We start from the raw sequence: 26,635 nt of genomic DNA, 5'->3' as shown, positions 1-26,635 counted from the left end.
GGTCTGAGAGACGAAAATCCTGCGGAGAAGAAGAGGGTAAATGATGCGGTGGCCGTCCTGAGGGAGCCCTGAGCCCTTCAGGATGGATCACTCCAGGGGCTTACTATGGCTGTATCCAGTAAGGAAGTAACAGGCTTCTTTTTTAAGAAAGTGGGAAGAGAAAAGCAAAGACTTTCACAACTTAAAAAACTGCTTATAAAACAATTACTTAAAATGTTCACTGGGGCTGGGTGGAGAATAAGGACAACGTCTTCATTTCCAATTAGTCACAACGGTGCCGACGGTCTATAAAAGAGGACGGCCGATCTCCGGTCCCCCTCGCCCTCACCCCAGCGTTCCAGAGCCTCCTACTCCTGACATTTTCCCTACCCTCAGCCCAACCCACCCCCATCCTAACCCCAAATTAACCTGCCCCGAGCCGAGCCTGAAGACACATGATTGTTGGTTGGGTTTCAATTTGACAGTGAACCTGATGCTGGGGAAGGGCACAGGGGAACGCTGGCGCAAACCCCGAGGTGCGCAGACCTTGGGCAAAGCTTCTGATGGCTGATGTGGGCGGCACCTGCCCTGCGGCCCAGGCTGCAGACTGAGCTCCGCTGCCCATAGGCTGAGGTAAGGAAGGACACGGTGGCTCTGGCTGGTGGCTTCCCGAGACACTGTGGCACGTGTGGGCTCCTGGGTGTGAGCACCACAGGGCTCGTTTTCTTCCAGTTGCCTCTGCCATCTTCCCCTCTGGTTAGAAGCCTGCTCTTTATAGAGTCCCCCAGAGATCAGCCCCTTGTCTTCCTCTGAGGTATGAATCCAGTGGAGCCTTGACTCCAGAGATCCAGAGCCGCCAGCGTGCAGGAGTCAGAATGAACGGTGCGGCACACCTGCCCAGCCAGTTCATCAGCAGTTGTATAGACAGATTGGAAAAAACTAGCATTTAATATAAAAAGTGTTCTTCAAATGGTGTAATTCCCTATCCTCCTCTGGAGATCATAATTCTTCATGTTTCTGAGGTCCTACGGAAAAGGAGAACGATTGAAAAGAAAAGGAATTATTGTCAAGTTATAAAAGTACAGACTAGGGACTTCCCTGGTGGTCCAGTGGTGAAGAATCCGCCTTCCAACGCAGGGGACGCGGGTTCGCTCCCTGGTCGGGGAACTAAGATCCCACACGCCACGGGGCAACTAAGCCCGCGTGCCTGAGCCAGCGTGCCACCAACTACAGAGCCCATGTGCCCTGGAGCCTACGTGTCACAACTAAGAGCCCACAGGCTGAAATGAAAGATCCCGAGTGTTGCAACGAAGACCCGACACAGCCAAAAAAAAATAGTACAGCCTAGGCATTTTCTGGTACGAAACCTATTATTTGTGCCCCTACCTCTGCTGTATCTCTCTTTTTAAATTTTTAGGAGCTTTGGTTTAGTGTGTTTGTGTTATATTTTGAAAGCAAAAACAAACTAAAAAAGACATTTTTATCTTTAAGAACATGGAAACTACCTGCATACCCCTAACTCCATCTAAATATTGTTTTCACAAGTACGATATTTACTTCTAGGAAAAATGCACATATTTTTAGTCAGGAGTCTTCTTTTTTCACTTAATAACATATAAACACTTCCTATGTAGCAGTGTAGCTCATTTACTATTTTCTATTTTTGGGTGTTTAAAACTGTTTTTTAATGCCTTTGGTTTACAAGTAATAATAAAATAAATTTCTCCATGTACATAACTTTCTTCTTGCATTGAATTATTTCTTTCAAGGTAAATTCTCGAGAGAGAAATTACTGAGGATATAAGCACTTTAATGGCTCCTGACGATCGACTGGCTGCCCTCTAACAGGGATTGTTCTAGTGCACAAAGCTTCAGCAAGGTTCACCCACAACAGGTTCATCACCATCTCCCCCAACAAATGGCATTACCAATATGTACGCTTTTTTCTATGTAGCATGTATTAATGATAGATTCCTTTAATTTGATTACTGTTTCCTCAAATTCATTTATATTTCTGTTTTCCTCTTATTTAAACAGTATGTCTACATTCTTTGCCATTTATCTATGGAAATTCTTGAGGTTTTACTCATGAACTTAATTATTTTTATGGTGAATATCCAACCTTTTAGCTGTGATTTTAATATCATGCCATAGTCTTCAGAATCACTCAAGATCCATGTTCTATAATTGCTTTTTGAGAATTCGTTTTGAGCTGAATACATTAAAATCCAGAGCCCAGCTTATTAATGGGTTTACAAAAGGTCACTTTTGTACTCTAATGATTTTTTTAGATTGGCTACCATCCGAGATGTACATACAGTAGGGAAAACATTATATGAAGATTTAGTCCTCAGAATACTTTTTTCAAATCAATACGTTCTCTGTCTTGACCCTAAATGTGTTCATTCACTAGGAATCTGACAAGAGGTCCCCCAAATAATGGCAGGTTTGGCTTATGTATCACAAAACTCATGAACCTAAATAACAATAATCACAATGAAAGCAGTCTTTCTTCAAAAAAAGAAAGAAAGAGAAAGAAAGAAGAAAAAAAGGGCAGCAATTGCATTAATAAATACTGCTTAGAACCCAACTGAATAAGGAAAGTGAACAATATACACTAGCAGATGTCAGGATGGAAGGATTAAATAACTGTTTCTTCTAGTCCTTTTATTCCTTATTCTGCTTTTGCAACAAACAGAAATTAGACAGGCCAAGAAGTACTTGCCTAAAGCCAAGAGGCTGTACGTACCTTCCCGGCTCGGTTCTTGTGCCGGTGTGTCTTTATGAAGTGCTCCCGATTCCTTCTCCTCCTGAAAGCGTGTCTGTAGCTGTTTGATCTCCTGATCATAGTCCTGCCACTCTGGGACAATTCGAACAGCGGCCTCCAGCTTGGGCTCTTTGGTCATTGGATTATTACACTGTGAAAACCAAAATAACACACTTCAACTGAGCTGAAGGAAGGGTATGTTACACAGAATTCAAAGGTGTTTCTGTTCTTGGGTTACAGGTCCTTACTGGACAAAGAGAACAATACTGAGGAAGCAAACCATATTAGCAGAAGCAGTGTGGTAGTGAGTGGGCCGTACAAAGCTTCCGCAAAGAAGTTGTGGAGCGCTACTGGAAGGCAGGAAAAGAAACACTGGAAACATTACAAGGCACAGAGTGATCTGGAAGATCAGTGGTAACTTCACCAATTCTAAGTAGTGAAAACAACCCCATCACACACTGGAGGATTTGGCTTCCTGCTGAGGTTGCTGTAAGAAGTTCTGCAGTCCCTGAACTACACAGTTAAAGAGAAAGACTAAATTATCTAGTCATCCATCAGACAGGACTAAGATGCAGAAAAGAGCCACCGACAACTTACCAAATCAATTGTTTTTGCCCTTTTCTTAGAGGCATCGTCACACCATGTTTCACACCAAAGCCATTCTTGAGGGAGGGATTTAATTGGCACCTGGTGGATCATGTTATTGGGCAAATCCTGTTCGGAAGAGAAGATAAAACACAACAATCTAAAGTTCTAGGGTAATAAACAACAAGGTCCTACTGCAGAGCAGAGGGAACTATAGTCAATATCCTGTGATAAACCATAATGGAAAAGAATATGAAAAAGAAAAAATATACATATGTATAACTGAATCACTTTGCATTACAGCAGAAATTAACACCACGTTGTAAATCAACTATACTTCAATAGAATATAAAAGAAAATGTTTAGAAATAAAGTCCTAGGGGAAATTTAAATAAATGCACAGCGAATTAGCTGTTCATTACATATCACATGTCAATCACAAATTTTTAAAACAGAAAAGAGTCCGTACCAAAAACCTTAGAGAAACTAAAATATTTATTTCCGGTGTTTTTAAAAACCACAAAGTTTAGAGGATCCATAAAACATCTACCCACAATAAGCATCTGAAAAACTTTAGCTTAAAACTCACAAACAGCCTGCACCTAGATTCCCTCCATGAGGACAATTCTAAGAAAAACAGTACTGCCTTCTAAAAGCCAATTAAGCATCGAGTGTGGCTCTTGTACTTCCAGGGTTTGCTTCAATTAAGGAAGCTCTGAATCCACCTTGTCTGCTAAGGCTTGATCCCAAGTAGATGAAGCCCACATGTTTTCTAGCCAGCTGTACTCTATGCTTTGAAGCTTTTCTCTCAGGAAAACTTGTGCGTTTGACACAATAAAACGTTCCATTGTCCAAAGACACAAACAACCAATACGATCCGATAATTTCACTTCTAGATGTATACACAAAAGAACTGAAAGCAGAGACTCCAACGGATACTTGAACGCCGATGTTCACAGAGGCATCATTCACAAGTCAAAAGATGGAAATAAGCCAAATGTCCATCAACAGATGAATAGCCAAACAAAATGTATATACGTACAACGAAATATTATTTGATCTTAACAGGAAGAAAAGTTAGGTACATGCTACAGCATGGAGGAATCTTGAAAACATTATGCTAAGTGAAATAAAACAAACACAAAAGGAAAAATATTGTGTGATTCCAAAAGTACCTGGAATAAGCAAATGCATACTGACAGAAAATAGAATAGAGGTTACCAGGGGCTGGGGCAGGAGAAGAGGGGAGTTACTGTTTAATGGGTACAGAGTTTCTGTTTGGGATGATGAAACAGTTCTGGAGATGGACACCTGCACATTGTAAATGTACTTAATCCCACTGAACATTTAAAAATAGTTAAAATGGTAAATTTTACCGCAGTAAAAGATAATCAAGGTAAAATACAGATACTTTCGGACAACAAAAACTGAATTTGTTACTAGTGAACGCTAAGTAAAGGACCATCTTCAGGCAGAAGGAAAATGATCCAATATGGAAGCCCAGAAATGCAGGGGAGAATGCAGAGTAACCCAAAGGGTAACTATGTTAGTTCAAATTTAAATAGATACTGACTGTATTAAACAAGAAGAATAACTTCTTCTGGGGTTTAAAATATAGACAGATCTAAAATACATGGCAACATAGTATTTAGGTTGAGATAAGGATAAATGGAGTAATGAGTTCTAAGACAATGACACTCAAAATGTAGTCTGTGGACTGGCAGCACAGAGTTTGCTAGGAATGCAGATTCTAAGGCCCAACCATATACCTACTGAATCAGCCTGTGGGGGATGGGGCCCAGGGCTTAAGGCTTTAATAAGTTCTTCAGGTGATTTTTTTTTATATATGCTAAAATTTGAGAAGAACTGTTCTGATGTTTTTGCACTGTCTCGTAGATGAGTAAAATACACTAATTAACATTAGCCTTTGCAAAGTCAGAAATGCATACTGTAATCTCTAGGCTAATCATTAAAAAATTACTTTAAGTGTTTGGTTTAATAGAGGGAAAATGGAATTATGAAAAAATCCTCAATCAATCTGAAAGAAACTGACAGGAGAAAAAAGAAATACAGGACATATGGAATAAGCAGGACTATGGAGAAGCCAAACTTGCTGGTGATTACATTAACTATAAACGGACTAAAGTTCAAATTAAATGACTGTCACAACCACATGAAAAAACAAACCAATATAAGCTATTTATAAGAAACAGAACTAAAACATAAGGATAAAGAGTGATTGAGGGGCTTCCCTGGTGGCGCAGTGGTTGAGAGTCCGCCTGCTGACGCAGGGGACACGGGTTCGTGCACCAGTCCGGGAGGATCCCACATGCCGCGGAGCGGCTGGGCCCGTGGGCCATGGCCGATGAGCCTGCACGTCCGGAGCCTGTGCTCCGCAACGGGAGAGGCCACAACAGTGAGAGGCCCGCATACCACAAAAAAAAAAAAAAAAAAAAAAAAGAATGATTGAGAACAGAAGGATAAAAAAATATACCATGTAACACTAACTAAAAGGAAAACCAGCGTAGCTGCACTAATACTAGATGAAGCACACTTTAAGCCCCTGCCCAAAAAGCATGAACAGAGATAATAAAAGGTTAATTTGTCAGACATATATATGACTTCTAAGTTTTTAGGCACTGAATGATACAGTCTCTAAGCACATCAAGCAAAATTTGACAAAACCAAAGACAAGAAAGATTTCACAATATGGAAAGAGATTTTAGCACAATTCTCTCAGTAACTAATAGAAAAACACACAGACAAAACACACACAACAACATACCACTAAACCTCACCTAATGGACATACATAGAAAAACATTACACCTAACATCTGCAGAATATGAAAGCAGTTGAAATGTTTACCAAAACTGATCATATCTGGGTCAGCTCAACAAGCAAAGCTCAACAAACTTCAAATGGCTGAGATCATACACAATACTTTCTCAGACTAGAGCAACTGGGCTAGAACAAAAAAAAAACCCTGGAATATCTCCATGTACATAGTGAAAGAAACAAGAGGGGAATTAAAATATCTATTAATGAAGGCAGTAATGGAGGAACTGAGAAACACAAAAGACATATAGAAAACAAGTAGGAAATTGGCAGATGTAAATCCTACCACACTAATAATTACATTACATGTAAAGGGATTAAACTCTCTAACTGAAAGCCACATGGGCTGCCAGCTCACATCTAACAATTTAACAGATTAACAATAAGTATTACTCAAAATTACATAGAGCGTCAGGAATTCTTACACTGCTGATGGGAGTATAAATCAGAACTACTTTGGAAAACTGTTTGGAATTATCTAGTAAAGATAAAGATGGACCAATCTGATGACCCAGCAATTCAACTTGTAGTTGTACACACAACTGAAATACGTATACATGTGCATAAACGATGATCACAGCATTATTTGTAGAAGACAAAAATGGAAAACAACCCAAATGTACAATAAACAAAACATACTACCACTTCACACAACAATACGGATGAATCTCACTAACATAACATTAAGCAGAAGAAGTTAGACTCAAAAGAGTACATCTTGTATAATCCCACTGAGACAGGCAGAAAAAAACAGGTAAAACTATAGTGTTTAAGGATACATGTGTAAGTAGTAATTCAATACAGAAAAGCAATGGAGTGATTACCACAAAAGTCAGGATGCTGGATACTTCCGTTAAAGAGGGTGGCTTCTGGGATGCTAGTAATGTCGTATTTCTAAAACCGGGTGGTAGTACATGGGCATGTGCTTTGTGGTAATTCACTGATGCATATGAATGTGCAAATATTTATAAATTTTTGTTTTGTACACTCACTTTTCTTTATGGGTGCTATCTATCACAAATGCTTAAAAATGTTTAAGGCAGACTTAAGCAAAACAAAATATGTGAAACTATGTATCTAAAACGCAAACTATAATCTCACCTCTAAAAAATGTTTAGCATTAATAAACAGTGACTCATCCAAACTTCTTAAAAAACACCATGGTTGCTGATATGGGAAAAAATGGGAAATTACGATACTATATTCTATGCTGTGAATCCTGAGCTAGTTAGTTCCTAAAGAAGAGAAATACACTGACCCTAGTAGGCAGAGAAACAAATGGATCAGATTAGCTGGGTACAAACGAAAAGATAAGGTAATGGTTCTGAGTGGCAGTGTCCTCCTTCTATCTCCCTCCCCAAACCAACCTCAGGCCCATGACATTTTTCACCATTATGTCCTCTCTTGAGGACAGATAAAAGTGTCACACACACACACACACAGACACACACACACACACAGACACACACACACACACACACACACTCCTTTCCATGAAGACATAGAACACTGTCCCAACAGAGAAGTGAGAAGCAAATACTACACTTCATTTTCCGACACAACATTGTATACCCATCACTGAAACGGTTAACCAAAAAAAAGGGCCACTTACTTGATCAAGATTTGAAAGGCTGTTAGGATCCTGACTCAGACCTTGGTACTGTCCCCTGAGTCTGTCACCAGCAGCTATTTTCCTAAACTTCTTCAGATCCACGACATACAATGCACTGGACAGAGAAAATCCATTTGTTATAACCATGGATTATCGCAGGAAAAGTAACCACACTGATTAATGGAACAGATCACTAGGCAAACATTCTGGCTTCTCTTTGAAAAGGTAAGCTGAGGTCTACAGTGGAGCTCAGAGTCAGTCTGTGCTACCTCAAAGATGGCTAAGGAAGTTATTACAAAATCCATATTCTGGTACCACGAGCTCACTTTGTCACTGTTCTTTAAGTAACTGCCTTCCAAAGGAAATCATCTCTGACAAAAGATTCCTAGCAAATGTCAGCAGATTTGGTAATAAAGACTGATAACCATTAGTTGAAGATATCCTGATGATGTCTTAAATGTTATAGGAAAAGAAAAAACACCCAAATGTTACAGTTCTTTTGGACCAAGAACATTAAGTACAATACTGAAATCACCACACCCCAACATGTATCTCTACACATGCTGCTTCCTACATATCCCCCTACTCTCCAAATCACACTCTGCCCAGAGAAGATAATGTAGAAAAGCAACAAATGCCCAACAGATACATTCACTGTTTAACCTAGGAGTTCTAGGAATTTGTCCTACAGATATACTTGAAATATATACAATTATGTATTTAACTATTCACTACAACATTGTACGTCATAGGGAGACCATAAATAATATATATACTGGAATAATATGTTGATGTAAAAAGGAAAAAGGTCTCTCTCCACATGTGGATATAAAGTCTACTAGAGACATCAAGTAAAAAAAGCAAGGCACAAAACTATAAATAGGATAGTATATATTTTGTGTAAAAAAGAAGTCACAGTTGTTTACCTAAGAATTAAGAAAGTCTGGAAGGACACACCGTAAATTAATAGAGGATTTTATCTGCTGTGGGAGTGGGAACTGGGAAGAAGGGAGACAGAATGGGGAAGATTTCTTTTCACTGTGTATTGTTTATAATTTTTATTTCTGAACCACATTAACGTATTACCTATTCACAACTTTAAACATACAAAATTACTTTTAAAGAACATCAAACAACAGCATTAGAAGCACTCCTTCTTCGGCACCTGATATGATACTTTCGCCCGGATAAGTGACTGGCCCAGTAGCCTGACTTCCAGAACCTGTAGCCGTCCATCTCCCTGCGACTGTCACAGAAAGGAGTGTAACCATAGGGAGCACCGTCCAAACTGAAATCTCGCAGCTCTTTCAAATCTGTTCGCACAATCTGAAGAAGAGAGGATCACAGTCATCTGTTAAACAACCATGCAGACAGCAGGGTCCAGGAGATACGGCGGGGAGCTCAGGGCTCAGCGGCACAGGCAGGAGACCCAGCTCGAGCCTCGCTTCCTCCACTGATTAGGCTGACCGCCCTCACTAGCATGTCAAGACGCTTAGCCCGGTGCTTGGCACAGAGTATTTCCAAGCATTCAAAAAAAAAAAAGCAGAAATAAAACAAATTAATAATTGATACATTGCACAGCCTCTCTGTGACTCAGTTTCCTCATCTAAAATGGAGATCTCCCAGGGTTGTTGGGAGGATTACATGAACTAACGGGGAATGACGGGGAATGACGCCTGGCACACAGTAAGTGCTCAGCAAGGATTAAGTGTGATTATATTAGAACTAGGAAAGCGTGCTTCGGGTTGAGCCAGTTGCGATATAAGTGAGCCAGAGGGGGGCAGAATTCCCAAGAGCTGGATGAAGCTTTGTCCAAATGACTTGCACACATTACATCACTTCCATTCAGATGAGGAACTCAGGTTTCAGCCAGCTCAGGATAAGGAGAAAGGCTGTAGGGTAGAGGTACATTTACACTTTTTGAGTTTGTATGCTCTAAAATTTCTAAAATTAGAAATCTTAATTTTCTAAAATTAAGTGTGTTCCTTTTCATTAAGTCAAATCTTGACAGCAGGATGACCTTCTGAAGAGTTCCACATTATCAAGGCCACCTACTTGCACTTCCTCTCGCTTACCCTTGTCAATAACTTCTAGCTTTTGAGCAAATAATTGGAGATGATGGCAAGCACTGTGCTAAACTGATGTATTTTCCAATTGTTAGTTTGTATGTTAAATGAACTAAATTTAAGATACAAAACTGCACACACAATGCAATCGCAACTGTGTAAAAGAGGCAATAGGAACAAAGATGAAAAGGAGATATGTCGAATACAAATTTTAAAAGTGATCACATCTGGGTGATACATTTCCATATACTCTAAATAATGTAAACCAAGCATGTACTTTTCCATAATTGGAAAGATAAAATCATTTAAAAAAGGAAAGGAAGTCCAATGCCTTTAATACAAACTGCTGAAGCGCAGTCGCTAAGAGCTTACCTGATCGGCATCCACAAACAGGAACTTGTCAACAACCAGCGGGAAGAGCACATCCAGGAAGAGGATCTTGTAACCCCAGATGATGCGCTGTTTCTCAGTCTGCTGATGAAGCCACCGGGGCCATTTGTACTGAACAAGCTCATACTGAAAATTGTACTTGTTTGCCATGTAAGGTATAAACTCCTATTTTGAGATACAGGGAACAACAATCATTTACTTTGATTAAGAAAAACAAGTAAGTCAACCAAGCACGATTATGGCACAAGTAAAACACATTTACCCTATCAGTGGTCTAACGAAGAAACGTGACCCTGACTCACTCGTGACTACATAAAAGAATACATACAAACTTTTGACAAATCCCCATTTTTTATGGCTTCTAATCACCACATGAGATGACAGAAATCTTTAAGTGAAGGCTTTTAGATAATTAATTTGTGTCTGTGTGTCTGTGTGTCTGTGTGTTTAAGGGAAATGGACTTTATCTGTCGAAACTTGACTTCAGCAGAACATTTTTTTGAGCTTGATTTTAAGCCTTTCTCACCACTAGGTCTAGCCCGGGGAATGACACAGCAAACCCAAGTACTCTGAACAAGGTTGCTGCCGTTAAGTCTCTCAGATTCTACATGTAAGTACTTTCAGGGGACCAGAAGTGCATCACTTCTCTCGGAGAGATATTACTGAGTACATTAAAAGCTGCTTGAAGAAGAACAACAACAAAGATGCAAATAGATCAATTTAGATGACAAATACTAACTGATATAAAGCGGAAAACTTTCCAAGCGTGTTTTTGTTTTGCACAGATGATCCTTTACTTCCACAGATCACTGGGTAGTTGTTCATGACAGAACTAACCATCCTTCTCACTGGAAACCTGTACTGTGCTTTCTAATTAAACAAGGACATGCACGCTCGGAGGAGGAATGTTACTCCATGAAAACAAAAGATACAGACTCTCCTCCTATGTTATCCAAGCTTCAAATAAGTCATAATTTTGTGTTCAGTTTTATAACAACTATTCCCCCCAAACAGACCAGTCTGGAAGAATAATCAACATTGAATTATGCGGGTGAATCAGGGTAACCAAATACAAGGAAAATTTTTAAATCATACACATAATGTAGAAGTAGCAAAAAGTATATCACACTGTACGTATGTCCTTACTAGGAATGTTTTCCTTTTCGAAGCCTGAGAAACAAACCTTAAACGTGGGGGACAAGTAATTCTTCAAGAACCAGAATTTCACAGGAGTCTTGGTATTCTTCAGTACTGATAGCATCATTATGCTGTCAAACAAAAGCAAAAAATAATAACAATTGTCCAAATCTTTTCAATCTCAACAAAACCAAGGAGAGTCCATCAAGAGACCACTCAGTGTTCTTTGTGGCAGAGCTAACTGGTGGCTCAATTAGGCAAAGAGAGACCCTGAGTAGGGGACAATGGAAAACTGCCCTTATTCATCTTTACAGTGTTATCACTGGATGGGAAAGAAGGAATACTTATTACCTATAGTAATATACTGAACTTATAGAGGCACATGTTTTAATTACGTTACAGCTTTAAATAAACTGCTTCATGAACTGACACGTTAGTTAGGGTACAAATGAATCCTGGAGGCTGTGCTTAGCTGAGGACATCACCCTAAAAAGAAGCTGGAAAAGCCCGGTGGCTCTGCGTCACGGCACTGCCCCCCACGGCCTGGACGGGGCCTGCCAGGGAGGAGAGCGGGGCGAGGTAAGGGGACAGCAAGTGGTTACAGCTTCAGGATTCCCTACTTTGGAAACAAACAAAAGCAAATTTTGAGTCAAGGAATTTAATTAAATTCAGTTGTTACTGACATCTGACATTACTATTCTAGGTCAGATATTATTTCTTGGGAATATGAGGGCTAAACATGAGTAAAATGACATCTTGACTAGATTTGTAGTGGAAAATTACAAGGAAAAAGAACCCTGGCATTAGGAAAGTTACTCTCAGGCAAAGGCCTTCCTGACCACTGACAACAAGACGCCCTGAGGGCCTTTCCCCTGGCGACCGCTGGGTCAACCAGCCCAAGCCTGTGCCTCTCCTCCACTCTGGCTGTGTGACCGCAGGCGAATCCTTCCACCCTCTGAATCTCAGCCTGTCTATAAAACGGAATTAAGATCCCTCCTGGCTCTAACATCCTATGAATCTTCAGAAGGCAGGTCCATGGCCCTATTCCACCTCTATTCTCTATGTTAACCTCCTAATTTCCGGTTTAAGCGATGCTTGGTGGACAATTAAACACCACTCCTTATGATGTGTGCACAGTGATACTGAAATATGTTTATAGCCTTGTAATAGGTACACAGATGCATTTAGCTCCCCTTCATGAGGCTGGCTGGATCAAAACAAATACAATTATATATGGTAATCCAGTCACAACCCTTAGAGTGTGTCAAATACACAGAAGTATAACAGGCAGAATCCCATAAAACACGTACTCCCTAAATAAGAATCCTGTAACAAATTCATGCACACATTCTGAAATAACCAACATGACTAACCGAAGAAATCTTTCATAGAGATGACCAGATGCGACAGAGAAAATATTAATTATGTCATCTTTCTCTTGTTTCACTTCCTCAGTCTTCTGTCCTCCTGTAAAGCCCCTATAACAAGAAAGGTAAAAACAAGAACACGTGAAACACTGATACAGACACACTGCCCTGTAAGGGGAGAGGGAAGGAGATGGTGCTTCCCCATCCCTGTTCCTTCCCGAGAGCGCAAGGCTGGCAAAAGCAGCCCACAGGAAGAGAGGTGGGGATGGCTGCCCAACGAGAGGGAGGCTGCCCACAGGGTCTCGTGTAGCTTCAGGAGAAGACTGGACACAGGCTAGTCCACAGAATGCAAGACATACAATGGAAGGTTAACTGAGCAATTACCACTCAGCTCTCCAAATAGCGGACAAAATCCAACAGCAGTCAAGAACTAGGGCACAGAAATAACCCCACCATGAGGGGACGATAACCTCTTTCAGTTAATCAGTGGGAAACACTCATCTACTCTAAGTACAAGTGCAAGATTGCACAGAGCAGAATCTGAAAAGCCCAAACAGGATTATTATACTCAAGAGAAGGGAGGGATGGTGCTTATATATCAGTTTTTCCTTAAAAACATTATTTCTTTATGATGCCAGTTTACCATTTGAAGGAGTCCCAAAATCCAGATTCATTCTCATTAGTTCCGTCGCTCAGCAAGTCTTCATTCACCATGTCTGCCTTCTTCTGAACCTGCAATCAGTCACACGTGATGGATCTGATTCCCCCTACTGGGTCTAATAGGCATTAGATGATCTTCACCGGACGCACACTGTGAACACTGTCAGCACTAGGGAGGGAATGATCCTGCCAGCAGGTACAATCCGCCCCAAGTCCAGACGTATTCAACAAACTGTGCTCATCATATCACATGAAAATCTTGAGTGAGGAGATAGCAACCTCTTTTAATTAGACAATAACTGTTTTTGGTTTGAAAAACGGGCAGAGAACCTTATGGTCTGAGTAAAATCAGAAGCACAATTCAGCAAGCTAACTGCTAGTTCTAGGGAAAGAGGGCAGCACACACGAGCCCTAACTGTCAGGAAGGAGTCATCTCATGTGACAGCCTTGTACCAGGGCTGACTAGTACAAACAGGGGTCGAATCTTCTCGACAGCACAGGGTTCATTTTTCTGCTCAACCGTGTGCCGTCTGCATTCAATTTTACTGTGTATAATGATTATTTATCCCATAATACCTTTTACTTGAATTTAAGGCACTAGGAACTTCAAAATTCTGAGAACAGAAAGCAGAAGTGAAAAGAAATTAAATAATGCTACCATTTATTGCTGGTGTTGAAATTCTCATTGGCATTCTTTCCAGTCTTCTGAGAATAAAATCATGAATAATAATGTGAACTGTGGCTGTACAAGCAAAGCAGTATCTATGAAAACATCTGATGTAAAACGAGACTTGTACTGCTCACTGAGATAACCCAAAAGGCGCAATCTCTCAGGTGAAGAAAGCCACAAACTCATATTTAAAAAAGACATTTTGCATTTCAAGTGCATTCCTATAAACGCTACAGTAAAATTCCAAAGGTGAATTAAAGTCTTGGGCTGGTTTCTTTCTTTTTCCTTCAGCTTTACTGAGATGTAATGAACAAGTAACACTTGTAAATTTAAGGTATACAGCGCGATGACTTGGTATAGGTATATATTGTGAATACATAATAACAGCACAATTTCTGGAGTTAACACATTCCATCACCTCACATAGTTTGGGGCTGGTTTCAAGATACGTATTTTTACATAACAGCTACTAAATACCAAGTTACTGCTACTTTCACTAACTTTAATAGAGTGGCTGCCTTAATATACCAAACTCACCTTCACTTTAATGATTTTGCTTTTGAAGGTGCTGAGGACAACAACAACTTCAGCGGCATCAGGTGGAGAATCTGTACCGTCGTGACTTAGAAAAGGAAGGAAGGAAGGAAGATGGATGTCACAAACCACAGGCCTCAAAATGCAGTAAATGGTCTGATATCAACCCCCCATATCTGTCCATCGTCTTTATGTGATTTCTGAACAAATTATTTTCCAATCTGCAGGAAACCCCTTCAAGCTACGCAGAATCACTTGTCAAATTCTCTATCCTTACACGTTGAGTGTGCCAACCGGTCACAGCCCAAACGTCCTTCTTGAGTCCCTCTTCGAATGACCTTCCATAGAGTGAGAGGCTCCCGGTGCTGGCAAGCACATCGTGAGCACGGAACCACTGTCTGTGTTCACGAGGTCTGAGCCAAGCACGGCACCCTTCGATAAAGGAGCGCCTGGGGGCCTGGGCCCCTGCACCGTCACCGGAAACACATCACTACTGCTCTGTAATGGGCAAGTAGCAAGACATGGCTCTACTTCAGAGTTTTGTAAACGCTTCTACTCTGTCCTTCCTGGAGGCACACAGCCAAGCCTAGGCCCTGCACTCGATCTGGCGCCCATCCTCTGGAGGAAGAACTCTAACGAGCTCTGTCTGCAAGCAGACAGGGCAGAGGAGGAAAAACTGAAAACAGTATTTCCCTACTAATCAACTGTAATGCCTAAAATTACCAGTCACCAAATTTTAATGTGATAACTACAGAAAGCCACGATAGAACATGAATTCACTGGATTCACTGTCATCCAGCAGAGAGCAAAGTTCTCAGGCAAAGGTGAGATCCTGACAGGGAACATGAAACATTCCAGAGCCTGGGAAGCAAAGGAGGAAGAGAGCCCGCGACTGTGAGGTGCTGGCCACCGTAGGAGGCCTGGCCAGGAAAAGGACACACAGCAGGGACGGAGTTTAGAAAGACAACACATAAGCTTTTGGGGAAAACATTAATAGGCGAAAACCCTACTATGTACAATGAAGATTTTACTATAATACAAAAATCTTCTACTTTCTTGGTAAGAAATATGCAGAAATCCACAAAGCTTTCATGTGGGTCAGTAAAGACTATGAAGCTACAATGAAGACACAACAGGATGATGTTCTCAAATAAACTCTAATGGAAATCATTCCCGAAATGAATTGGCATGAAGTTTTCTCACATAGCTTAATACTAATTTAAATTGTGTTAAGCAGAATTTAGATCACACCTTTTTAAAAGGCAGTATAATTTTTTTAAACTAAGAGTCACTTGTAGCAAATCTTAAAGCAAAAAGCAGGCTACCGACAATGCTCTGGGAGTACCTTCTGTACCACCTCAGACCTGGAAAGACAAGCGCTCGCACCAAGGTTCCACGGCCAAAGCTTACATGTCTTGTCAATCTGCAACTCACTCAGGGTAGAGAAATATACTATCCAGGGTTGAAAAGTCTGACTGTTCTTCATTTCTTTTCTCCTTTCTTGAAATGACTCACTTTCTCATCTGCCTATGGTTTTCATCACAGTGACAGAATGATTTCATCCTGGGATACTGTTAGCACGAAAGAATGACCGAAGAGTCAAACTTGACTATATATATTGTTAGTATTTACACTGCTTGTTATCCAATTATACCCTGACGAGTCTCCCACATTTAATTTCCTAGAAAAGCACCGTTTCATCACACATACAATTGCAAATTAAATTCTTATTGCCTGGGTAACTGCCGGTGTAGTATTCAATTCAAGCTGATTCTCATTGCAGAATGTTCTAAAAAAAAATGTACCTGCATCATTTAATCCTACCTGTAGATTCTATAAATGTCTTCAGAACGTCCCTTCCTTAGTCTGAGAATCCAAGCTCCTGGGTTGGCTTTTAACTGAAAATAGCCCTAGGACAAGAAGACAAGACAAATTTTAGTGCTCTTAAAAACATCAAAATGCTGTTTCTGAGGGACAGTTATTTCTTTTTCTGAAATATCAGTCACCTTTATTTTAAATAAGATGGTTAACAAACGAATGCAACTCTTAAAATCTACATATTAGAAACACTAGCAAAATACTGGCCCGTGAAGCCAAGAAGCCTGCCCTTTAGCTGTACTTCAGTGAAGAAGCAACGCATGATGTGTGAATAAGCTTCAATCAAAAGGAAAAAAAAGAAGGGAAAAACGCTGTTGGCTCATAAGTAATACTTTTTCAGGAGCCAATCTGGTTAGAGTAGAATATTCTAGCATGTTTTCTTTTAAGTTGTCTTAAAAGAAAAAGTTTTTTTTAAGTTGTCTTAAAAAGAAAAAGAAAGTTGTCTTAAAAAGAAAAAGAAAGTTGTCTTAAAAAGAAAAAGAAAGTTGTCTTAAAAAGAAAACTTCAGTCCATCATGAATTTTAATCTCCCTCATGTTCAGAATGCTAATTGCTCTATCATAAATCGCAGTGCCCAAATTAACATGACTGAGTATCACCACTGGATGTACTGATCGTTTACCAGATTAGCCATAACAATAGTGTCCACGATGACTGGCTGGGCTGAAGTTCCTAAGGTAAACTGCAGTCCCCGTGGGGGCTGGCCGGTGGTGATGTCATAGCAGTGACCTTCCAGTAACAGGTACTCCAGCTCATACTCAGCAGCCACTACGCTGTCCACCTGCAATATCAAAATTAAATCGCTTGAAGACCACTCAGCAATAAAAAGAAACAAAGTACTGATACATGCAACAACATGGATGAATCTGAAATGCATTATGCAAAGTGAATGAAACCAGACATAAAGGGCAACATACCATATGATCACATTTATAAAAAATTCAATAAGAGGCAAAACTATAGGGATAAAAAGCAGATCAGCTGTTGCCTGGGGCCAGGGGGAGGAGGAGGGGTTACCTGCAAAGGGGCATGACAGAACCTTTTGGAGTGATGGACGTGCTCTGTATCTTGATTGTGCTGGTAGTTAACAAGAGTACACAATTTTAGAAACTACGGTGGGTTGGAAGGAGAGTCAGGAAAAAGGACACAGAAAAAAATAAGGAGATTATTCCAAAAGTACAGAGAGGATAAGATGCTAATCTACAAGAGGAGTACTGGGAAAAAAGCATGTAAGGTAAAACTGCCAAATGAACGAACAGATCTAAAAGCAAATAATGGAGAAGATAGATAAAACAATCCTACAAGGATCAGCTCATATGAGAAAAGAGAGAAACAATGAGAAAGATCAGAAAAACATCAGAGAGCAATGCAAATTCATCTTGGCCTTTGGAATATAGCTGAAAATATTGCTATTCTAAATGCAAACGTCCAAGATGAATTTAATGGCTCCATAATGGCATAAAACCATTCACGTGCTGCACCGACTGCCTAAATTCTTGCTAATTTCTTGCAGAAAACAGGATACAACTACAAAGTCTTAGGGCAGCTTGGCTTTAGCTAATTGAAGAGTTTCTACCCCAGGCTAGCTCAGGCTTGGTTTTATGACCCTACCTAACCCTAACAGTGAGCTCCTTGGAGCTTAACATGTTACTGCAATGCTCCACATGCTCACGAGTCTCAGGCTCTGTATTTTCAATGGAGTGCAGAGAAACTGGAGGAAGCCTAAGAAAGAGGAGCAAAAACTCTGGGAGATACGGAAGAAACCTACTTTGTTTTCGTTTTGGGTTTTTTTTAAAAAAAAATATTTATTTATTTATTTGGCTGCACCTGGTCTTAGTTGCAGCATGCAAGATCTTCGTTGCGGCGTGCGGTAACTCCAGTTGCAGCAGGCGGGATCTTTTTTTTTTTAGTTGCGGCATGCAGGATCTAGTTCCCTGACCAAGGATCGAACCCGGGCCCCCTGCATTGGGAGCACAGAGTCTTAACCACTGGACCACCAAGGAAGGCCCCGGAAGAAACCTGCTTTGCATCTGATCTATACTTCTGTGCACTGTTCTTCAGTGCTTTGTGTGGTCTCTTCAACAAGAGTTGGTTCCTCCAGGGCTCCCTATTTGTTAAAAATATGGTGTGTACGTATGTACACATACACACGCGCGTGCACACACACTCTCTTTCTCTCTCTCTCCCTGCCACCAACTTAGTACCTAAGGGTTTCTACTTAAAGAAACTAGAATTATTCAACCTCATGATAAGAGGGCTGCTAATTCCTTTGGTAACTATCTTCAAGTTTCCAGTCTCCCAATTCCCAAGAAGACAGAACCAGAAAACAGGCTTCAATTGTAATAAGAGATATTTAAGGCAGACACAGAGACAAATGTAGTTAAAAAGGAAGGAGGCTCTGAGGCACCGTAAACTCCCTGGAAGTAAAGACCATGTCTTTTAATTCCTTTGTTAATATACTCTAAGCTAGGTGTAGAGTGAGGGCTGGGAAGAGACATCAGTGAAATGAAATTGCACTATCTTTGAAAATGGATTAGGGAAAAAGGACCACTTACCTTAGAGACTTCAAATACAGTTATATGGAAATAAATGAAACAGAGAACAGAAAAACAATAAAGAAAAACCAATGGCTGGTTCTTCACAAATATCAACAAATGGACAAACTTTTAGCTTGACTGACCAGGAAAAAAAAGAGAGAAGAGCCAACTTACTGAAATCAGCAAGGATAAAGGAAACATCACTATTCAATAAAAAAGACTATAAGAAAATGCTATGAATAACTAACTACATGCCAAAAAATTAGATAACCTAGATAGAATGGATAAATTCCTAAGAGACACAAACTTTGAAAACTGACTCAAGACAAAATAGAAAATCTAAACAGACCTACAACAAGAGATTGAATCAGTAATTAAAAAATTTTGCAGGGCTTCCCTGGTGGCGCAGTGGTTGAGGGTCCGCCTGCCGATGCAGGGGACACGGGTTCGTGCCCCGGTCCGGGAAGATCCCACATGCTGCGGAGTGTCTGGGCCCGTAAGCCATGGCCGCTGAGCCTGCGCATCCAGAGCCTGCGCTCCGTGGCGAGAGAGGCCACAACAGTGAGAGGCCCGCGTACCGCAAAAAAAAAATAATAATAAAAATAAATAAAATAAAATAAATTAATTAATTTAAAAAATTCTTTTCCAATCAGGCAAGAAAAGTATATAAAAGGCATCCAGACTGTAAAGAAAAAGTAAAACTCTATTTGCAGATGACATGATCTTATACAGGCTTGTATACTAAGAACTACAAAATATTGTTCAAAGAAATTAAAGACCTATATAAATGGAAAGACATCCCATTTTCATGGTGCAGAACACTTAATATTGTTAAGATGGCAATCTCTCCAAATTCATCTAGGGATTTAATGCAATCCCTATTGAAATCCCAGCAGCCTCTTCTGCAGATATTAACAAGCTGATTCCAAAATGCAAAGAACCCAGAATAGCCAAAACTATCTTGAAAAAGAGGAACACAACTGGAAAACTCACACTTCCTAATTTCAAAACTTACTACAAAGCTACAGTAAATAAGACAGTGTGGTACTGGCCTAAGGACAGACACAGAGACCAATGGAGTAAAATTCAGAGCCCAGAATTAAACCTTCACATTTAGGGTTAACTGATTTCTGAAAAAGATGTAAAGACCATTCAATGGGGGAAAGAATAGGTTTTTAAAACAAATGGTGCTGGGGCAACTGGATATCTACATGCAAAGAATAAAGCTGGAACTCTGCCTCACACCATATACAAAGACTAACTCAAAATGAATCTAAGAAGTAAAATGTAAGAGTTTTAAACTGTGAAAGACCTAGAAGAAAACACTGGAGTAAACTCTTGTGACCTGGGATTAAGCAACAGTTTCTTAGATATAACTCTGAAAGCACAAGCAACAAAAAATAGGTAAATTAGACTTCATGAAGACTAGAAACATTTGTGCTTCAAAGGACGCCTTCAAAAAACTGAAAAGACAACCTGTAAAATGGGAGAAGATATTTGTAAAGCATGTATGTGACAAGAGACTTGTAACCAGAATATATAAAGAAGTCTTACAATTCAACAATTAAAAGACAAGCCAGGGCTTCCCTGGTGGTGCAGTGGTTGGGAGTCCGCCTGCCAATGCAGGGGACGCAGGTTCGTGCCCCGGTCCAGGAGGATCCCGCATGCCGGCCCATGGGCCATGACCGCTGAGCCTGCACGTCCGGAGCCTGTGCTCCGCAGCGGGAGAGGCCACAGCGGTGAGAGGCCCACATACCGCAAAAAAAAAAAAAAAAAAAAAAAACACAAGCCAATTTTTAAAAATAGGCAAAGGATTTGAATAGACATTTCTCCAAAGAAGATACACAAATGGCCAATAAACACATGAAAAACTATTCAACATCATTTGTGATTAGGACAGGAATGAAAAATGATGCAGTCACTTTGGAAAACAGCTTGGTAATCCCTCAAAAAGTTAAACAAAATTACCATATGATCCAGCAATCCCACTCCCAAGTATATACCTAAGTATTTACCTAAGTATATATAAAAGCATATCTACGAAAACTTGTACACATATGCTCATAACAGCATTATTCATACTAGTAAAAAAGTAGAAACAACCCAAATGTTTATCAGTGACATATAAATAAATAAATAAATAATAAATAAAATGTGGCATATCCATACAATGGAATACTATCTGGCAATAAAAAGGAGTGAAGTACTAATACATGCCAAAACACGAATGAACCTTGAAAATAATTTACGTGAAAGAAGCCAGTCACAAAATATATGACTCTATTTAGGTAAATGTAATAGAACAGGCAAATCCATAGAGAAAAGAAAGTAGATTAGTGGTTGCCAGGGGCAAGGGGAATGGGGAGTGATTACTTATGGGTATGGAGTGTTTTTTAGGGGTGATGAAAATATTCTAAAATTAGACAGTGGTGATGGCTGCACAACTCTGTAAATATACTATAACTACTGAACTGTACACTTTACAAGGGTGAATTTTATGGTATGTGAATTAGATCTATTAGGCTGTTATTTATAAAAATACAATTATACCTGAACACTACTGTCTCAGAAGCCCACCTAGACTGTGATCCAGTCTGTTCAGTCAGAGACTACCACCGCTACATCTTCAACAGGCTTTACAGTAGTGGTTAGACACTGGGAAGCAAAGATAATTCTTACCTCTTCTAAGTAAATGTTATCAAGGTCATATGGCGTTCTGACAGACTCTACCATCCAACTTTCAGGTGTGTTCAAGTTCAGAGTGAACAGAGGAGACTGTGGCATATCCAAAAATTTTGCTATTGGACCCTTAGCAAAGCTATTGTCCGAAGTAAAAGAAATCTCTGCTTCCAAGACATAACGGTAAAAGCTGAAATGGAAAAGAAAGATGTGAATTTTTTTCCAATGCAACCACAGTCCTTGAGTTTATACGCATCCACACAGGTAAACAACTGGCTTAAGACAAATTGGATTTGGAAGGGCTTCCTTCCTTCCAGACTGAAAAAAGTGTTTCCAAAACTACCTCTTGACCTAAATGTACATCCTGTGGTTGTTGCAGACGGGAGAGGAGAGCAGGGGAGGTCCGGCTGGGAGGGGAGGTCCTTCCTTCCTGCCCTGTTGGGGGATGGGGGGATGGAGGCAGCCGCTGCTGGAGTCACAAGCATGTCCTGAGCACTTGCCTCCCCTGAGTGCTTGCCTCCCCTTGGTGAAAGAAACTCACTTTCCTCTCTCTCAAAAACAAAGTCCTAAATGGTGGCTGAGTTCTCAGGCGCGCCCTGAAAACACTGTATGCAATCATTTAAACATTGCTCTTACCCGAGGATAATGGTGAAAGCTGGAACCCTTCCGTCACTTTCAAACACGCTTCAATTCACTCAGAATCTAACCTATAGAAGCCAGCGCATTCGCAAGGTGGCAGTTTACCACAGTCCCCAGATGTGCTACACTATTACTACTGACTGCTTTCCAGGTGACCTGTTTCACAAATGACCATTCCAGAGCTCAGAGAGTACGCAGATAAGCCTGCCTTCCTTTCAAGATACATGCAAATGAACCACATACATTCCAACTTAGAAATGACTGCTCTTCTAAGAAGAAGTATATAGACAAGTGTCTTTCTACACCACAGCACATTTTAAGGTAAATTTAATAGCTACATTGATTCAAATGTTTTTAGAGAATTATGTAATTCTGACCAAAACAAAAAAAAGGAAAGAAAGCAAACCACAGGTGCAAGTGGCCTGGGTTAATTCCACTTTTTTTTTTTTTTTAATTTATTTTTGTCTGCGTGGGGTCTTCGTTGCTGCGCGCGGGCTTTCTCTAGATGCGACGAGCGGGGGCTGCTCTTCCTTGTGGTGCTCAGGCTTCTCATTGCGGTGGCTTCTCTTGTTGCGGAGCACGGGCTCTAGGCATGTGGGCTCAGTAGTTGTGGCTCACGGGCTCTAGAGCACAGGCTTAGCTGCTCCGCGGCATGTGGGATATTCCCGGACCAGGGCTCGAACCCGTGACCCCTGCGTTGGCAGGCAGATTCTTAACCACTGCGCCACCAGGGAAGTCCCTAATTCCACCTTTAAATGCTCCCACGCTCACACTAAGTTCTTAGAACTTTTGATTAGTTCTTAGAAATTTAGGAAAACTGAACTTCAAAATAAGTGATTTTTTTCAAATATGAGGTCCATATATAAACCCATTTTGATCCTTGACATTCAATTTCAGATTGAGTGTGATTTTTTCCAGGGGTTGATTTCTTAACACTTTGTTTTACCTTTTTAAAGGCATGTCGGAAAGTTTAGATTGGCAGTTCATAAATACTCTTAGATTCATGTTGATCAGCTGAGTTAAAACCTAAAAGAGCAAACCAGATGACAAAACATAAAAATTTTCCCTACAAAGTGACTGATATTTGAGATACAATATTTACATTGTCTCTTCAGAAATGTATCGACACTAAGTTAGGAGAGAGAACATTTCTTAATATCTCAAGCAAAAATACAAAGATAATAAATGTTATAAAGTCTGCACTGGATAAATCCCTAGAAATCACAGCTCTAGTGCACAAGCTAAACCACACATACATATCACGTGGACAAAAACATGGGAAATAGGTCATTGCAAATAACTGCTCCCACACATGTGGGGAAGCAAGACAGGCAATGGATATAGCTGTCTACATAAGGAAGAGTTTAAAGGTTCATCAGTGCAGCTTACAGACTATCATAGGAAAAAACACAGACAAATACCCACAAAAAAGGTTAAGTGATTATATACTTCAATAAAACTTAAAAAAAACACAACTCAAAAAAAAATTGAAGCAACTATATTTTTGGCAGAGTTCTTTTAAAATTTTTTAAGTTGCAATATCTTATAACATATTTAAAAGACATTCTGCAGGGAATTCCCTGGTGGTCCAGTCGTTAGGACTTGGTGCTTTCATTATTGCCGAGGGCCCGGGTGCAATTCCTGGTCGGGGAACTAAGATCCCACAAGCCGTGCGACGCAGACCAAAAAAAAAAGACACATTACAAAAAAAAATGCTAGCTATAAGAAAGGAAAATGATAAAGCAGAATGCTTTTACCTTTTTACTCTTCGCCAACATAAAGTATGGCAAAAATAAATTTAATTCAAAGACATTTTGCTCTGAATACATTTTTTTTCTTAGTTACATGAAGTAATCAACCAAACTTGTACCTACTTTCAGAGGTTACTAAATTGTTTTCAGAGCCATTACTAATCTTTATGAAAACATCTGCTCTGCTCAAGATGCCCTGGAGCACTTTCCAATGCCCTTTAAAGATAACTAAGGGAAAACGGTGCTCGCAGAGAATCTCAGGGTATGGGACCACTTCCGGTAAATACGATGTGACACAGATGACGGAAACTGCCTCTGCAGTTGTCCCTACCAAAAGCAACGGGGCAAGTCTCTGCGCTTCTCTGGTGACAGGGTCAACGACGGCCACGACATCAAAGTACGTCTCCCCTTCCTTTGGCCTCAGTTTAATTGCACTACAGAGATCAAAAAGATAAAACATTAATCTGGAGGCAAAGAGGAAACAGTTGATTTCTTTGGGGGGATGGGGTGGGGAGATGACATATCCAACACAACCAATCAGCCCTCGTAACATTTCAAAAAAACTTTAGATCTAAAACAAAAGGTTACATGGTGGTCAACTATGTGATTAGGTCTGCCACAGAGTTTAAAAACCCTCTAAAAGCTTCTCATGTTTGTTTTTGACAGTTACATTATGCCAATTTTTATTTCTTGGCAAGAAGGTTATGAGGAGAGAAGAAATTGACTTTTTTAAATAGTAAAAGGAGCATAAGAATATTACAGAAACTTGCGAAAGAGTGAAAAAGGAAATAAATAATCATAAAATCTCACCATCCCAACTCAACCATTTTGTGGCATATTTCTACATAGTCTTCCTTAAATGCCTATGTAAAGATGAGATCACCTACAGGATATCAGCAATTTTATAATGATTTCATTCCTTCCCCCAAAAGTTTCTTATAAAGATTTTTCCATGTTGTTATACATCAATATCCTGAATAAGAAATAATCTTCGATTTACCAAGTGAACCTGCTGTAGTTTACTCAAGCTATTCCTTATTGCTGGACATTTACTTACTTATTTATTTTTTAACATCTTTATTGGAGTATAATTGCTTTACAATGGTGTGTTAGTTGCTGCTGTATAACAAAGTGAATCAGCTATACATATACATATATCCCCATATCCCCTCCCTCTTGCGTCTCCCTCCCACCCTCCCTATCCCACCCCTCTAGGTGGACACAAAGCACCCAGCTGATCTCCCTGGGCTATGCGGCTGCTTCCCACTAGCTATCTGTTTTACATTTGGTCGTGTACATATGTCCATACTGCTGGACATTTAGATGCCTTTCAACCTGTAAAGTACTTCTCACATCCAGTTTTTTTCACACTTGGAAATTTCTTGAGAATTAACATAGTCCTAGACATGAGATTACTGAGTCATAATGACACAAATATTTTTGTGGCTAATATGTCTCGTCAACCACATTTCCTGAAGAACTAAACAATTTTACAAGGCCAAGAAATGAACTTCACTACATCTTGTCAGCATTAAGTTATGCAATTTTTTTGTCTGTTCTTAGTTAAGTGAAAAAGGACAACTCCTAGGATTTCTGGGGAGAACATGCATTTCCCCACATGTAATTTCTAGTTACATGACCTCCTTCTAAAGCCACTTTGACTTAGGTGGCTTAAGAGAAGCAGGAGCCTCTGATACATTTTAAAAAGGAATACACTTGAAAGGATTTAAAAATACATCCAATTTGCCCAAAACATTAATTGCTTAATCAATGCTTATCTTTGTTTACTCTGAACACTATTTTAATGTGGTTTTGAAATTAATCACCACTTTTATGCAAAAACATTTATCCAGTGGGATAAAAACAAAGTTCAAAACAGAACATAATAACTAATAAAACTGGGTAAACACAGTTTAAATGGTAATGAAGGTCATTTCAAATCTTAACTGTTTTGGAAATAACCGTCAGAATAGCTTTGTGACTGTACTGCAACACATGCTTTCAATTTGGTATTGATAATTCCAGCTACCAATAATTATTCCAATACATTTTTTTCCCTCTAATACAGCTGTTCTCAAAGTGTGGCTCCAGACTAGCAGCATCAGCTTTACCCAGGAATTTGTAAAAAAACAAATTGTCAGGCCCCAACCCAGACGTACTGAACCAGCAACTCTGGGGGTAGGTCCAGCAATCTGCATTTCAACAAACTCTCTAAGTAAAAGTCAAAGTATAAGAGCCGCTGCCGTCAGATAACTTGGACCTCCTGTGGTACTCTAGAATCTAGAAGGGAGAGCGCATTAGAGAACAGCATTATACAAACTCTCCCAAAGGAAACGAGAAGAGGGGTCCCCAACAGTCCTCTAGAGCACAGCGTGTGGGTCAGGCCCCTAAGCCTGGCTGGTAGGGGTAGAGCTCTGTACGGCATACCCATGTCCTGAGCCAGTGCTCTAGGTGACCCACAACAGACATCCTCAGAAACGGACCCTGTAAGGTCTTTTAACCACCCCCGCATCTCTGCAGCAAAAAAGAGGGCAATTCAAACACCAAG

The 26,635-nt window shown here is 40.1% G+C and overlaps 1 protein-coding gene across 1 annotated transcript in view; it reads right to left on the bottom strand.

The window, feature by feature from the left end:
- Window positions 1-377: 377 nt before the first annotated feature.
- The window catches only part of UGGT1 (UDP-glucose glycoprotein glucosyltransferase 1), a 116,499-nt gene continuing 90,241 nt past the window's right edge, over window positions 378-26,635 (bottom strand). The window contains exons 27-41 of the mRNA XM_060017005.1: window positions 24,419-24,521; window positions 23,283-23,362; window positions 21,698-21,887; window positions 17,104-17,262; window positions 16,429-16,514; window positions 14,608-14,692; window positions 13,384-13,472; window positions 12,747-12,851; window positions 11,420-11,504; window positions 10,219-10,401; window positions 8,946-9,106; window positions 7,781-7,895; window positions 3,344-3,460; window positions 2,729-2,897; window positions 378-1,004 (exon numbers count right to left, since the gene is read on the bottom strand). Of these exons, the coding sequence (XP_059872988.1) occupies window positions 979-1,004; window positions 2,729-2,897; window positions 3,344-3,460; window positions 7,781-7,895; window positions 8,946-9,106; window positions 10,219-10,401; window positions 11,420-11,504; window positions 12,747-12,851; window positions 13,384-13,472; window positions 14,608-14,692; window positions 16,429-16,514; window positions 17,104-17,262; window positions 21,698-21,887; window positions 23,283-23,362; window positions 24,419-24,521 (1,753 nt within the window). The 3' untranslated portion in view covers window positions 378-978. The remainder of the gene's footprint in view (window positions 1,005-2,728; window positions 2,898-3,343; window positions 3,461-7,780; window positions 7,896-8,945; window positions 9,107-10,218; window positions 10,402-11,419; window positions 11,505-12,746; window positions 12,852-13,383; window positions 13,473-14,607; window positions 14,693-16,428; window positions 16,515-17,103; window positions 17,263-21,697; window positions 21,888-23,282; window positions 23,363-24,418; window positions 24,522-26,635) is intronic.

This window comes from Delphinus delphis, chromosome 7, assembly GCF_949987515.2.
Source record: "Delphinus delphis chromosome 7, mDelDel1.2, whole genome shotgun sequence".
In the NCBI taxonomy this organism is placed as follows: Eukaryota; Metazoa; Chordata; class Mammalia; order Artiodactyla; family Delphinidae; genus Delphinus; species Delphinus delphis.
Note: the sequence above shows the minus strand (reverse complement) of the source record. Positions and strands in the feature narration are given on the sequence as shown.